The sequence below is a fragment of the Oryza brachyantha genome, chromosome 6, assembly GCF_000231095.2.
Source record: "Oryza brachyantha chromosome 6, ObraRS2, whole genome shotgun sequence".
Taxonomy (NCBI): domain Eukaryota; kingdom Viridiplantae; phylum Streptophyta; class Magnoliopsida; order Poales; family Poaceae; genus Oryza; species Oryza brachyantha.
This window is the reverse complement of record NC_023168.2, coordinates 8,399,490-8,413,794: the sequence shown is the minus strand read 5'-3', so window position 1 is coordinate 8,413,794 and position 14,305 is coordinate 8,399,490. Positions and strand designations below refer to the sequence as shown.

At 37.7% G+C, this 14,305-nt stretch overlaps 1 protein-coding gene across 1 annotated transcript; it reads left to right on the top strand.

Annotated features, from left to right (window-relative positions):
• The first annotated feature begins 1,941 nt into the window (after positions 1–1,941).
• Positions 1,942–2,748, top strand: LOC107304463. Its single transcript, XM_015838552.1, has one exon. It carries the CDS (start codon positions 1,942–1,944, stop codon positions 2,473–2,475), a length of 534 nt encoding a protein of 177 aa, XP_015694038.1. The 3' UTR covers positions 2,476–2,748.
• The last annotated feature ends 11,557 nt before the right edge of the window (positions 2,749–14,305 follow it).

The following is a 14,305-nucleotide window of genomic DNA, read 5'->3' as shown; positions in this document are numbered from 1 at the left end:
TTTGTATATAAAGCAACCTAAAATTATTTACTAAGTTTAAATTATACAATGTTAATTATTTGTGTGCGTTGTGTATGAAAATGTTCATAGCAAACAAAACATTAAAACAAAGGAAATATTATCACAGGCAGTTGGTTTCCATATGGCCACCTTCAAAGAGCGAGTATAGCAAGCTACCAGCTTATGCGGACCGCCTGAAAATAGTTATTATTATAGGTTGGCTGCCTACTTAAGCAACCGTCTAGGGTAATAACTTTTTGCAGACAACGTGTTTTGCATCCTATGATTGGGTATATTATCACAGTCAAAAGGGGCTAGGGGGGCCGGCCAAGCCCCGTTTTGGCCATTTGTATGGGGCTACTATGGTGTAGTGGTGCATTCTAGTAAGCATCGTTACTTTCAATATATCTTTGTTATTTATGCAACTAAGACTGGCTAACACTACTGCAAGAAACAAATTAATATGACTTGTATTTCTAATTCTGTCATCATGTGTGTTCGACATTTTTGCCAATGAATGAAAAAACATATAATTTATTTTGACCAAAAACACATATAATTATTGTGTTTCTTCTAAATATATATATAATTTGTTGGATGCTTTTAATCAATACTATATAACTAACCCTATCCAAATCAAATGACAGAGAAACCGAAATAATGTGGGCAGAACACAAAAATGTTTAACCCACACAGGGAAACAACAATCACTGCTACAAACAATTAGCTAGTGTACTCCGATAATATGTGATGTCATAATCAACCTACCTAGTGATAATCTCTGGTTGTCATGTTTAGTGTTGCTAAATTCACACTATATGCCCATTCGTTCGTTAACTTATGGTGTAGTTTTAATTTTTGCGGGGATTAATTTTAGCTTCACCATAAATGCATAATGGGAATAATAAGAGAATCAAGTTTACATTCAATTTTAGATATTTTAACAAGATTAAATAGTACAATATTGTGTATATAAGTTTGGAATACCAAAATAAAATTAATATGTAATATTTGTTCACATATAATTACATCTGACGCTACGTTTTACTTTTTATTAGTCGCAACCTTAGGCCAGGTTTAGTGTGTATATTTTACATTTATTGGTATACATGTCAAGTATGTGTGTAATTAACATTTATGATATTTCCAAAGTATAGATATGCTAATTTCGTCTACACATTAATTTTGTACATCGGGAAACCACTACTGTAGAGTTTGCTTCGCGGCCGATTCAAAATTAGATGTGATGCTCGTTATGAATCAGTTGTGGGCATCCGGTTGTGATACACTTTATTATACGCGGTAATGAACTACTAGAACCGGCAGTGATATATTATAACATTAATGATATTACTAGGCAGAACCGAGTGTATTAAGAATGTACACAAATTAAGTTTTTGCTGTCGGTATTTATTGATAACACACAAAAAGTACACATGTTCTGTTTATCAATAGAAAATGTGAAAATAAAATCATTTTTAGTATTAGTTCACATATACTTATTTTACGTCCAAATGAAATTTTACTAATTTTATCATGGTCAGCCCCGTTCAAGTCCAAATTTATTAGTGCATTTCTTTTGCATTTATGTGACTACATTAATTGGTGTACATTCCAGGTATGTATGCACTCACATTTATGTTGTTTCCAAACAATAAATACACTACATTCAAAATCCCGACTACACATTAATCACTGGTGCACCCACTAACCATTGTTATTTACTCAATTTTCTCTTGATCCTAGTATCCCATGGTAAACGTTAGCAAAAATCAATCCATTCCGCAATTAGAGCGCGCCATTAAGAATAACACAAATCTTCACTCGATACAAAGCCTCTCCTCTATAAAAGAAGTCCTCTCCACATCATTCCAATCACACATCAAGAACTCCTTTCGATCTCTCTTCAGTTCCTTCTTCTTGGCTAGCTAGCTAGCAACCATGGCTTCCACCGGGGAGAGCTTCTGGAAGTCCTCCTCCGTGCGGCGCATCAGCCATTTCTACCCTCATCTTGCAAGAGCCATGGCGGGCGTGCAGTCCAGGGTGCTGGCCGACCCGGTCTACATCTGCGTGGAATGCAGCGCGGTTCAGAAGAACCAGCAAGCCATGGCCGCCCACTGCAGGATCCACATCAACTCCGACGGCATGGAGAAGGGCACCGTGAGGCACATCAAGTACAACCCTGACCATACCTTCTCTCTGATGTGCCATCCATCTCCTGACCAGGTGTTGCTGATCCCCAACAGATCTCCGAACCCTAACTTATCTTCTGCTAGCGCCACTGCGTCAGATATTCTGCAGAAGTGCGTCGATCTTGGCTATATTCGGCGGCCAACGTCAGTTAATGCCATTCGCAATGTCTTTGCCTCGGCTGCTACTACGACAGCAGTGCTTGATCTGACACTCAGGTTGGGTCAAGGAGCTACTGCTGCTGACAACTCCAATCAGCAGATCATAAAATCCCTTTTTTCCTGAGTCAGGTTAGGTGACTGCTGCGAAGATCGGTGGTGTACCCAAATTAAGTGAGTTATGCAGGGTTGGATACTTGGATCTGGCTGCCATGCGATTGTAGGATGGGATAAGAGATTCAGACCTGAGAATTCAGATTCTCATGAGATTCATGCGTCTATGTATTTTTTAGTAGTTTTGTTTCCTAAGGTTGTGGTGTATCAGTCAGCTGTGTATCTTTGCTTGGTCGAAAAGAGAAAAATGTATCAGTGTGATTCAGTGTTAACCATTTGAATGTACTGGCAGAATCTATAAAAATTAAGTTTATTAATCGTTCTGAACTATAACGTTTATTCGATTGTTATACAATTATTTCCATTAATATGAGCTTTCAGATTGTATGGCAGGGATTTGTGATACCTGAGAGCCAAATACGTACAAGCATGGGATATATAGCCACTTTTTCAGTTTAGCAGGACCAATATATAGCAGGGTTTGTATAGTTTGACAAGACACACATACTTGTATATCTGAGCACTATAAGCTGATCGACCTGGATGATGATCCACACTAGGAGTTATTGAGAGTTTAAAAGTAGTTGATCTATATATTCCTGCACTAAAAGTTTAGGGGTCATTTTTTCACTTTTTCATGGAAAAAGCCGGATGACATATCTGTTTACAAAAATTAATCTATTAATAAAACTTTTATATATGTGTTCATAACGATTTAAAAACAAATACTAAAAAATAAACTAAAATGAAAAAAACTACAAATTTAAGATAAAAGTTAAAATTTTAGTGTATAAGCATAAGTAAAAGTGAAAAGACATGGCTCTTACTTGTTGCTACTGGAGTACTCATGGTGCTTTGCCATAAAAATGGATATCTTCTATTTCTCTTCGGCCAAACATTAATTCCAACATGTATGAATTAGCACTGCATTGAATCTTTTTCTTCCAATGTTGTTTGCGTTATGATTAGCGGCATTATATTTCCATCATTTTCTTGATTTGAATTTCGTCATGCACTTCAGGCTGGGCATTTGCTGTAGTTTGACGAAATTAATGAAAGCTCTCAACTCTGTCTCTTTCCACTGATTCTATCAAGGTCCGTGATGCCTATATAAACGACTTCTTAAGATCACCAAATGCAGTCGATCTTCTTGATTTCATATCTTTGTTACCGAAATGCAGTAAATAAAGAATTGCGATCAAAGCAATAAATTAGAATGGAGATAACGGAGTATAGGACTGGTCGACTAGACTAAAACCGGAATAAGTAGTCGAGGACAGATGGGAAGTACCTTTTCTTCTCAGACACTCTACGGTCGCAGTTTATTTGTTATATTTCAGCTGTCTCAAAGTTTACTTTCTGCCCTGAAACCTCCCCAAATATCTATAAAATATGGTTAATTATAAGCTGTTCTTCGACAGTGTTTGAAAATATTGCAGCTTGGTCGGCAAATGCATGCGTTGGGAGTTTTATTTCGAAACGTGGAGTGTGATGACCCTACCTCTTGCCGACAGGTTTATCAGGAGGTCTGCAGATTGTCTTTTTTAGATATCAATCAGTTCAGATTACTTGTGTACTCAGCCAGTAATTATATATGGTCAGGCTCTTGAGAGTGTCGAATTGATTGATTAGAATGGGACCCCGATGCCGTAGCCTAGCTATTCTGCGCTTGAAAGCTCTGACTGAAATCCCAATGATTTGATTAGATTACGAGGAGAGAGATACAAAGGTATCCAGTTGCACAATCTTTGAGCCTAAATATTCCTGGACTTCTAGAAGGTACACCGCCATTCGATCACTGAATTGGAAGCTTTGCCTACCAAAGTGTTAGTTCCTTTCATATTTTGTGAAGTTTGATGACAATGAAAGAATTGCCATGGAGCACCACCTTCTTGATTGCAGTAGGAAAATATTGCCTAGTTACAAATTAACCTGGAGTTCATCACCTCTGATCTGCATATATATAAACTGCTGTGCGTACTCTTATATGATGTATACAGCCGTGACTAATAGTAAGTCATCCTTCAAAGAGTTGCAAACAATGAACAAAAATTGAGAACTCTTCAAGAAATTAATTATATTCTGTGATATGCCTTGGACAAAAGACCTCGATATTTTCATTTGCCATATCAAAATGCGAGTTGTATCATATTCCATCATACAAGAGTTTTCTTCTCATTTTTCCCATTTCGATCAGATCAGTTAATTAATCTCCGTTAGCTGTATGGATTTTTTTTTTGTCATATATAGCGTTAAAAGTGTCCTTGAGAAAAACAAAGAACGTATATGATGGTATATTATATATAAAACTCGGTCTTGTTGATGGATAAACATAGAATTCAGCATTTGTTAGAATATATATATGCTGGCAAGAAACTGAGAAAAAAATCTGGAAGAAATACTTTCTACAATTTGCTCTTTTGTAATATTCTGTCATTGGATATATTCTGGTGAACACACAAGATATATATTAATCATCATAACAAACCTGTACATCATCTATCAACCCATCTTTTCAGTATGCCTATGCTTATAAGCCAAAATTTTAATTTTCAATATTAAATTTTCTAGCCTTGGCTTTTAGATTGCTAATAATATGTATATAAAATTTTTATTTATAAATTATTTTTGATTTGCAAATATGTAACAATCACCCCCTATATATATGCACTTTTGACTATTTGGTGAGAACATGACAAGAGCCTATTTTTTGTTGGATAGTAGTACTAGTTAAGCCTAGATATGATATGCGTGCAGTGGCATAATTAATAAAGAGAATCTATTGTACACTACTGACTTTATCATAGTATAATAAATTGTGATTGACATAGAAAATTTCTACAATGTACCAATGTATTTGTTGGTAGTTCTAAAATCTGCCATTGCACAGGAAATATTTTTTGAAAAATATCCACAATGCCCTTATATACTTGCAAGTATAACGGTTGAGCATTTCTATGGTCCAGCAAATGGTACAGGGTGGTATAAGTACAGTAGATACTCACTCTGTCCCAAAATAAACCTACAATTTTTACTTTTTACCTACAATTTTTAACTCTTCGTCTTATTCAAATTTTTTTTACGATTGATATTTTTGTTTTTATTAGATAATAAATCATCAATATTACTTTACGTGTGACTAATTTTTTTTAATTTTCTGAAAATTTTTTAAAATAAAACGGATGATCAAACGTTGAACATGAAACCGGAGAATTGATCTTTTTGTGACAAAGCGAGTACCCATTAAAATCTAGCCGTTTGATTAGAAAGGGCAGGATGGGCTGCGAGTGCTTCCTACTTGCGCTGCGCTGCCGCCGGCCGTCGCGGCGACGCCTTGCGTGGATTCAGTTGAACCCAGAGAGGCGGAGAATGAGCGAGCCAGGATGCAGCGGGAGGAAGCAGCGGGACGCAGGCACCGGCCATCGCGGGAGGAAGCAGCAAGCGGCGATCAAGCGTTCGAGGATGCAGCGGGAGGAAGTAGCAGGATGTCGGAACCGGCAGTCGCAGGAGGAAGCAGGAGACGGTGACCGAGCGAGCGAGGATGCAGCGGGAGGAAGCAGCAGGACGCCGGCACCGGCCGTCGTTAGAGGAAGCAGCCGGTGGCGACCGAGAGAGCAAGGATGCAACGGGAGGAAACATGCACGTCCTGCTTGCTGCTTGTGCCTCCGTCGGCCGTCGCCCTGGTTGCTGGTTGCGCCACCGCCGGCCGCCATCGTTGATGCCGATTGATGAGGAGAGAGGGGAAAGATCCACTCCGAATTCTAATCAAGGAGAAAAACTCGAACGTGAAATTCCAGTACTACCCTCCCAGCCCTCTTCACAGCGACAGTACCATGGTATCAGGTCGTTGGTACCGCATACTATCAGCCGTTCGATCTGCATGATACAACGGCTAGGAAATGGTACCACTCGATACCGTCCTACTCTGTTGGACGGTAAAATATCTCATAACAGTTTGGTTGGTTCATACCCTTTGAAGTTTCAAAAAATTATGAAATTATTTGCATAATATTTACTATATTATATAATTATATGAAAATGCTCTTCTTTCTTAGTTTTACCTAAGAGATGTTACTGGTTTATTCTAAGAAGGTATTCTGACTCTTTTTGTTGATCTAGAATATCCGGTCTGTTTTTAGAACGTTCCTAATTCATTGAATGAATTTGAATTTGGACCTTTCTTGTCGGAATTACATTTTGGACAAAAATACAAATTTTAATTATCTAATCACACTAATAATTATAATATGCCGTCATCCGACTCTAGAGTTCATCTTCCGCACTGCCCCGTGCTGTATAATTCAGATGATGTTGCATGGATCTTTCAATTTAGATGGGCGAGGTAACTGCCGAAACAAGCCCTCCTGTGAAAAATGGACCTGGTCGCCACTAATCAATATTAGCTTCCTTTAAGTTTATAAGATGGTTTGGTTTTGTCTATATTGGTATATATATATATATATATATATATATGAATCTAGACATATATATAAACATTTTAATACATGAATTTAGAGAAAACAAAGACATCTTCTAACCTGGTTAGAAATGGTTTCGGAGGGAGCAGGTATAATATTATATGGATCCATGCCAGTTCAGTTATGGCATGAGCATTTATAAGGAATAAATACTTGAGGATTTTAGATATCGACAATGATTCAATTACATGAAATAGGGTCAGATAAAATTATTGGACACCATACACTCATCCCATTCATTTTCATGATTACAAACATTGATAAGGTCAGACAATTTCAAATTTTGGCCTCTGCATATCCATCCACAATCAGAGATCAACTTTTGGACTAGTCGGTTGTTTCAATGTTATTTTAGTGTGCCTCCAATATTCGTGTTGTTGAGTTCATATGCCAATGACATGTTCACAAGATCATAACTCTTAGATTAGAAGACATATTATTAGATGTTTAGAACCTCTTCTAGTGACCGGTCTTGGTATGATTCCTTCCTTTGCTTTGACGGTTCTGAGTTTACTCCTTTATTTTCTTTTGTTTTGTTCTTTTCCCAAACTTTGTAGATTGTATATGTAGTGAAGATAGGAGGACAAGACCAGGCATTCAAGACAACATGGAGGTCCAAGATATCTCATGTTTGCATCCACCTCGACATCCAGTACATAGTATGTCACACGTTGTATATGAATTCCGTTTTTGACGTTTTACCTATGAAAGGAAAGCTAACAAGCAAGGGCGTGCCGGCTAGAATCCGTGTCGTTTCACACCTTCATATCCTCCTCCGGCTATTAATAATTTTAAAACTGGTGACGATCTCAATAGTTTCGCCTTAAGATGATTAAAACATAAACATGTTTTTCATATATCATCTTATATATTTAGCAATGCTTCTATCGGCAATAATAACATATGTTGAAAATGCCTTCTCGGTTATGACATAATAAAAATTAATTTGTACAATAGGATGAACAATAAATGATTCGATTTTGTTTTGTCCTATATCGAGAAAGAGAATTCCATGGACTTGATTTTAACGAAGATAAGAAGATGTTTCAAGTCATGTGTGACCAGAGAATAATTTGATCAAGCCAACATGCTTCTACTACATAATTTGGACATGCTTAGTGATTTACTAGTGATATATATCTTCTCATATACTAATCTAATTTTTTAAAGATGGATGATTACTTAACTATTACTCATGTTTCTCATAAATTGATAGGTTTACCATTATCTTTTTATGTGTAATAAATTATATATTGTGCAAACATTATTGCTTCATTTTAAAATGAGATTTAGTATATCGGATGTATCGTTGACTTAATTTATAGATTTTATTTGGTTTACTATGCAATTCCAATATAAATATGATAAAATTTGTATTTCATTTAGTTGTGTTCATATCATATCTGCCCTATCTTTATTTCAATGTTGCGTTCGCCACAACTAACAAGATCACATTTCCAATGGATCTGGTCTGCTCTTCTAAGTCAATGGGAATTATCAAAAATGAGGGCATCCAAAATCTATCAGTTGTAGGGCTACCATCTCTTGTGTTGTCGTCCTTATATCGTGTTGGAGTTTGATATGGACTTGTCCAGCAGTCCTTGGCAATCCTAAATCTTTTAAATTCAGTAGTCATTGTCATGTAGGGGTTCTATTCTGCTTAGACTATCCTAACGCTGTAATTATGACACTAGATCGTTTTGTAGAGTCCCAAATTTATGAGCTTAAGCATTCATCTGTAATTCAGAAAATTTGTTCCTTCTTCTTATGAATTTCATTCATATTGTACAAGGAAAACCACTATGGTGAGATTGACTCAAGCCCTGTTCGGCATGGGAGGCGTAAGTTAACTTATGCCTGGCACGAAAAACGTAGTAATACATTAATATATGATTAATTAATTATTAATTATTTAAAATATAAAATAGATTAATATAATTTTTTAAAATAACTTTCCTACAGATTTTTTTTATAAAAAATACACCGTTTAATAGTTCAGAAAGCGTGCGCGAGAAAAACGAACGGTGCTTAGTTAACCAGGGGCTGCCGAACGCGGCCTCAATAATAACTAGACGTGTGCATGTATCGGTTGCAAGGTGACGATCGCTAACCACAAGTCTCTGAACCTCTTGACGTTTCCAAATTTCACACCTAATCTTGGGCTTCGTGTGTTGGTGTGAGAAAATTTTGGATCAACATCATTAGAATTTCTTCTTTTAAGGAGTTTTGTACATGAAATTAGTGGGCTGAGTCAGTTGAAAAATCTAAATCTGAATAAGGGCTTATGTATCCTGACATAGTAGTATAGATTTGATATAGGAGCATGTGTTGCTTTTTGCTACTTGTACATCCACGCAGCTATTCATACTACTGCATACTCCATCACCTCACAAGTATAAGCATTTTTACAACTTTAAATTACCTGAAATGATTCTTAGCGTATTTTTTCCCTGCCATCCGCCACCTGTTAGGCCACATTTGGCGCTCCCTCTTGGTTAACTTATTCTCCTCGTTTTGCACGTGCACGCCTCCCGAACTGGTTAATGGTGTATTTTTTGTAAAAAGTTTTTATAGGAAAGTTGTTTTAAAAAACATATTATTCTATTTTATATTTTTTAATAATTAATAAATAATTAATTATGTACTAGTCTATTACTACATTTTATGCGCCGGGGTAAGTTAACTTACCACACCTTAAAAGAACACGGCCTTATTCAATTTTCTAGTCACCCAATACAAACACATCTTATTTAATATGGACGTTAACAAAATATGTAAAACATAATTAAATGTATGTATAAGAATTTAGATGACAAACAAATTAAAGCCTCTATCAAATTAAAACCCAATAGTCAAGGAGTATAATGTGCAAATTATTCCGGTTCATAGCAAAAGGGTGTTCCTAAAAAAAAAATCTAATAGTCAAGGAGTATAATGTGCACTTATACATTCAAAAAACAAATACTTGGCAAATTCGTTCACTGACATGTTCCTTTGTCTAATCGGCTTCTCTATGGAGCAACTCCCTATGCTTATATAATGGAGACATCAGGTACACCATTGGCCGGGAACAAAAACCTTTCTGGATCACGTACCTTTACAAGCAAAGAATACAAGGAGGAGGGCATCCTCCTTTCTCCTTGGTGGTGCAAGCAAAGTATATGCATGCCTTGGGAGCTGCAGCGCCCAAGCTATGGCAGAATGGACTTTTAATTAATACTCCCTCCCTGCCATGGCAAGCTACCTGACTGGCAACCACACCGATTTAATCCCTCCCTGCCCTGCCAAGCTATTGCACCTGACCGGCAACCACGCCGGCGCACGGTGGCCGGGTAGCTCGCCGCGCGTCTCCAGCAGGCCGGCCTCCGGTGAACGACTACCTGTCCGATACTGCCGGACTGGGCAGAGAAGGCAAGCAGCAACGAAGTGATGTAAGTTCAATCTGTTATATATGTACATCAGAGACTGCAAGCTAGCCGGCAGCCGATGAGACAAACATATTGCAGCGCAACGTGTTTTCTGGGCGTTTTCCATTCGTTGTCTAGCTGTGCAAACCATGCATTGATCCGCGGCTGGCGACTGTCGATCAGGAATTTGGATCAGAGAAACCAATTCCACTCACTACACGGAACCGGTTATCTCTAACAGGCTTAAAGTGTCATCTCTGTCAGACATGGCTCCCATCACTAAACAAAGGTCAGTGATGTGAGAAAATATCTTAATCGGGCATCCGACCGTCACAGATGATACTCATCTCAATCGGACCTAGATTATGGCCCGTCACAGATGACTCTCATCTCTGACGGACCGTAATTATGGCCCGTCACAGATGAGTATAATCCGAAAAAAATAAATTTTCTTATTTGTGGACTCTCATCTCTGACAAGTCATAATTATGGCCGTCACGGATTATACTCATTTTTGACGGGCCCCCGACGGGCATTTTGTTAGCTTTTGTCCTCACTCGTGTGCCTTCCAGTAGGTCACCCATCTAAGAATTTCTCTAGGCAAGCCCGCTTAACCTCATAGTTCTTTGAAGATTGCTTCGAGAAAAGAAATTGTAATTTGTTGGTATAATTATCCTTTTAATCCTATTAACCTCTAGGTCAGGATGTCACATTCTAACATCCTCAATTCATATACATTCATTCACAAACACAACCATCAATATATTTAACACAGCCACATTCATATAAATTTTACTCTGGTACTTTTGCTATATAACATTTTTTGAATAATTTGAATTCAAATTTAAAAATATGACAACTTCAAAAAATATTTTCAAATAATAAATGATTTCAACTGAAAATATTATTAACAAAAAAGTCATATAACTCATCAATATCTATAACTTTTATTTGTTAATTTTTCTATACAATATTTTTTAAACCGTTTGAATTTGAATTTGAAAATATGACAAATTCAAACGATATTTTGAAATACTAAATGATTTCAACTGAAAAAGTCATCAACAACAAAGACATATAACTCATCAAGATCTATATCTTTTACTTTGGAATTTTTGCTATAGAACATTTTTTTGAACAATTTGAATTCAAATTTAAAAATATGGCAACTTCAAACAATATTTTTGAATACTAAATGATTTCAACTGAAAAAGTCATAAACAACAAAGTTGTATAACTCATCAATATCTGTAACTTTTATTTTGTTCATTTTCCTATACAACATGGTTTTCAACGGTTTGAATTTAAATTTGAAAATATGACAACTTCAAACAACATTTTGAAATACTAAATGATTTCAATTTAAAAAGTCATCAACAACAAAGATGTATATCTCATCAAGATCTATAACTTTTATTTTGGTCATTTTTTCATCCGATATTGTTCAAAAAATTCACATATTTGTCAGCTGGTTTATAAACTATAACACAGATATTTTAATTTTGTTAATAATGTTATTAGAACTTTGTCGGATAAAGAAATGACAAACATAAAAAGTTATAAACCTTGATGAGTTATACAACTTTATTGTTGATGACTTTTTTAGTTGAAATCATTTAGTATTTGAAAATGTTGTTTGAAGTTGTCATATTTTCAAACTCAAATTCAAAATGTTTTAAATAAAGTTATATACAAAATGACCAAACTAAAAGTTATAGATTTGATGAGTTATAAAACTTTGTTGTTGTTGACTTTTTTAGTTGAAATCATTTTGTACTTCAAAATGTTGTTTTGAAGTTATCAAATTTTTAAATTAGAAATCAAATTGTTCAAAAAAACATTATATACCAAAATGACCAAAATAAAAGTTGTAAATCTTCGTAAGTTATATAACTGAAGTCCCAGAGAGACAGCCTAGAGGGGGGGGTGAATAGGTGTCCTGAAAATTCTTTCAAATCATAGCGGTTAATACAGGGGCCAAACCGTCCGAGCCTATGGCCGGACCGTCCGGTCGGCACTCTCGGGTTGGGCCGAGAGCTCAGGCCGGACTGTCCTGGTTAGAACACTGGACCGTCCGGTCAATGAAAAATGTAAACTTGACAGTCTACCTGTTCGGTGATGTTCCTAGGAACGTGATGTGATTGTGTGTGGAATAAAACAGCAGAAAGATCATAGGAACAAACAGAACACGAAATCATGAGAACAAAGACACAAGAGATTTATCCCGAAGTTCGGATCTTTCGATCCTACTCTCCGTTGAGGCGCTTCTGCGAGCGGGATCTCTCTCAATCCTTTCGCTCTCTTGGCTTCCTCCCACAAGGCCAACACGGGTCTCCAAATTCACACCTAGGGACTAGCAACCCCTCCGATCGACCACCAAGGTCAAGATCAAGGTGGCTTGCCCAGCCCTAGATTGCAACTCGCTCTACCCTGCAGCCTTCTATGAGTAAGCACAAGAATCCACTCTCAATCTTACCTATTTCCTTGTGAAGGTTAGGCACCAACCTTCACAACTTGCTCCCGGGCGATCCACACGAATCGGAAGCTCGCGGGCGACGCCTATCCATCTAGGAGATCAATCTCCAAGAGTAATAGACCACCTTGACTCCACATGCATCCAACAACGCCCGAGAATGAACACTCTATCACTCACTAACCTTAACATTCTCTCTAAGATATGATCCAACGATTAATCTCTCTAGAAGGTGTATTGGGTTAGTGGGGAGGGTTGAGAGGTGCTAAACTTGCCCTAGCAACCAGAAAACTCGAACAGAAAGCCTCACCAACGGCTAGATCTCTAGAGCCCCTTTTATAAGCTCGCAGACGTCACTTAGCCGTTGAAAAAGAAACCTAACCGGACTGTCCAGCTAGGGGGCCGGACCGTCCGGCCGACACTTAACTCACTCACTTAGAGCAGGGGCCGGACCAAGGTCCGAACCGTCCTGCCACCAGATTGTCCGGCCAGGGGGCCGGACCGTCCGGTTCCTACTGCTTGGAAAAACAACACCGGGACTCCCCTCGACTTAGACTCAACTCTGATCACTCTTGGATGCATGCTTAGCTTTTGGTGACCCCTCTTAATAGTGCGGAGTTACTATGACTTAAAAAAAATAAAATCTCCTTCGATCTCCTTCGTCTTCATAGAACGGTCGCTCCGGGTCACTCATGCATCATGTAAGTTGCGTATTCCTTCAATCGAATTGATCCTTTAAACTTCTCTGCAATCACAGCTCATTTGCGCACACATACTTGGCTAGCATTGTCATTAATCATCTAAAACTTCGTTTAGGGGCTAGATGCACTTTCAATAACTCTGTTGTTGATAATTTTTTTATTTGGAATTATTTAGTATTTAAAAATATAGTTTGAAGTTGTCATATTTAAAAATAGTCATCTATGACGGGCCATAATTTAGGCCCGTCAGAGATGACCCTCATCAGTGACAGGCCATAATTTAAGCCCGTCAGAGATGAGGGTCATCAAACCCGTCAGAGATGAAGTCATCCGTGACCGGCCATAATTTAGGTCCATCAGAGATGAGGGTCATCAGGCCCGTTAGATATGAGAGTCATCCGTGACGGGCCATAATCTAGACCCGATTGAGATGAGTGTCATCTCTGACGGGCTTGATAGTTCGGCCCGATTGAGATGATTGAGACAATCTCAATCGAGCATACATTTTGTGTCCGTCACAGATGAGTATTATCTCTGACGGGCTCTAAACATATGCACCTAGATTCGGCTGTGCGACTACATCTACAACAGGCTTATTTTAGGCCCAATTGAGATGACTTCATTCTGACGGCCCAATAATCCAGGCATACGATAGGTCGTCACAGATGAGGGGATATGTACTAGTGACTTACAGTGATCCCCAAATCCAACAGCATCACAGCACTACATCCACCTCAAATTCCAAACTCAGCCGGCAAAGCAAGCAGGGGTTTTTGGATCTTAT

Excerpts from the sequence above, each read along its gene's own strand:
- LOC107304463 (XM_015838552.1), top strand. The coding sequence starts at position 1,942 with ATGGCTTCCACCGGGGAGAGCTTCTGGAAGTCCTCCTCCGTGCGGCGC.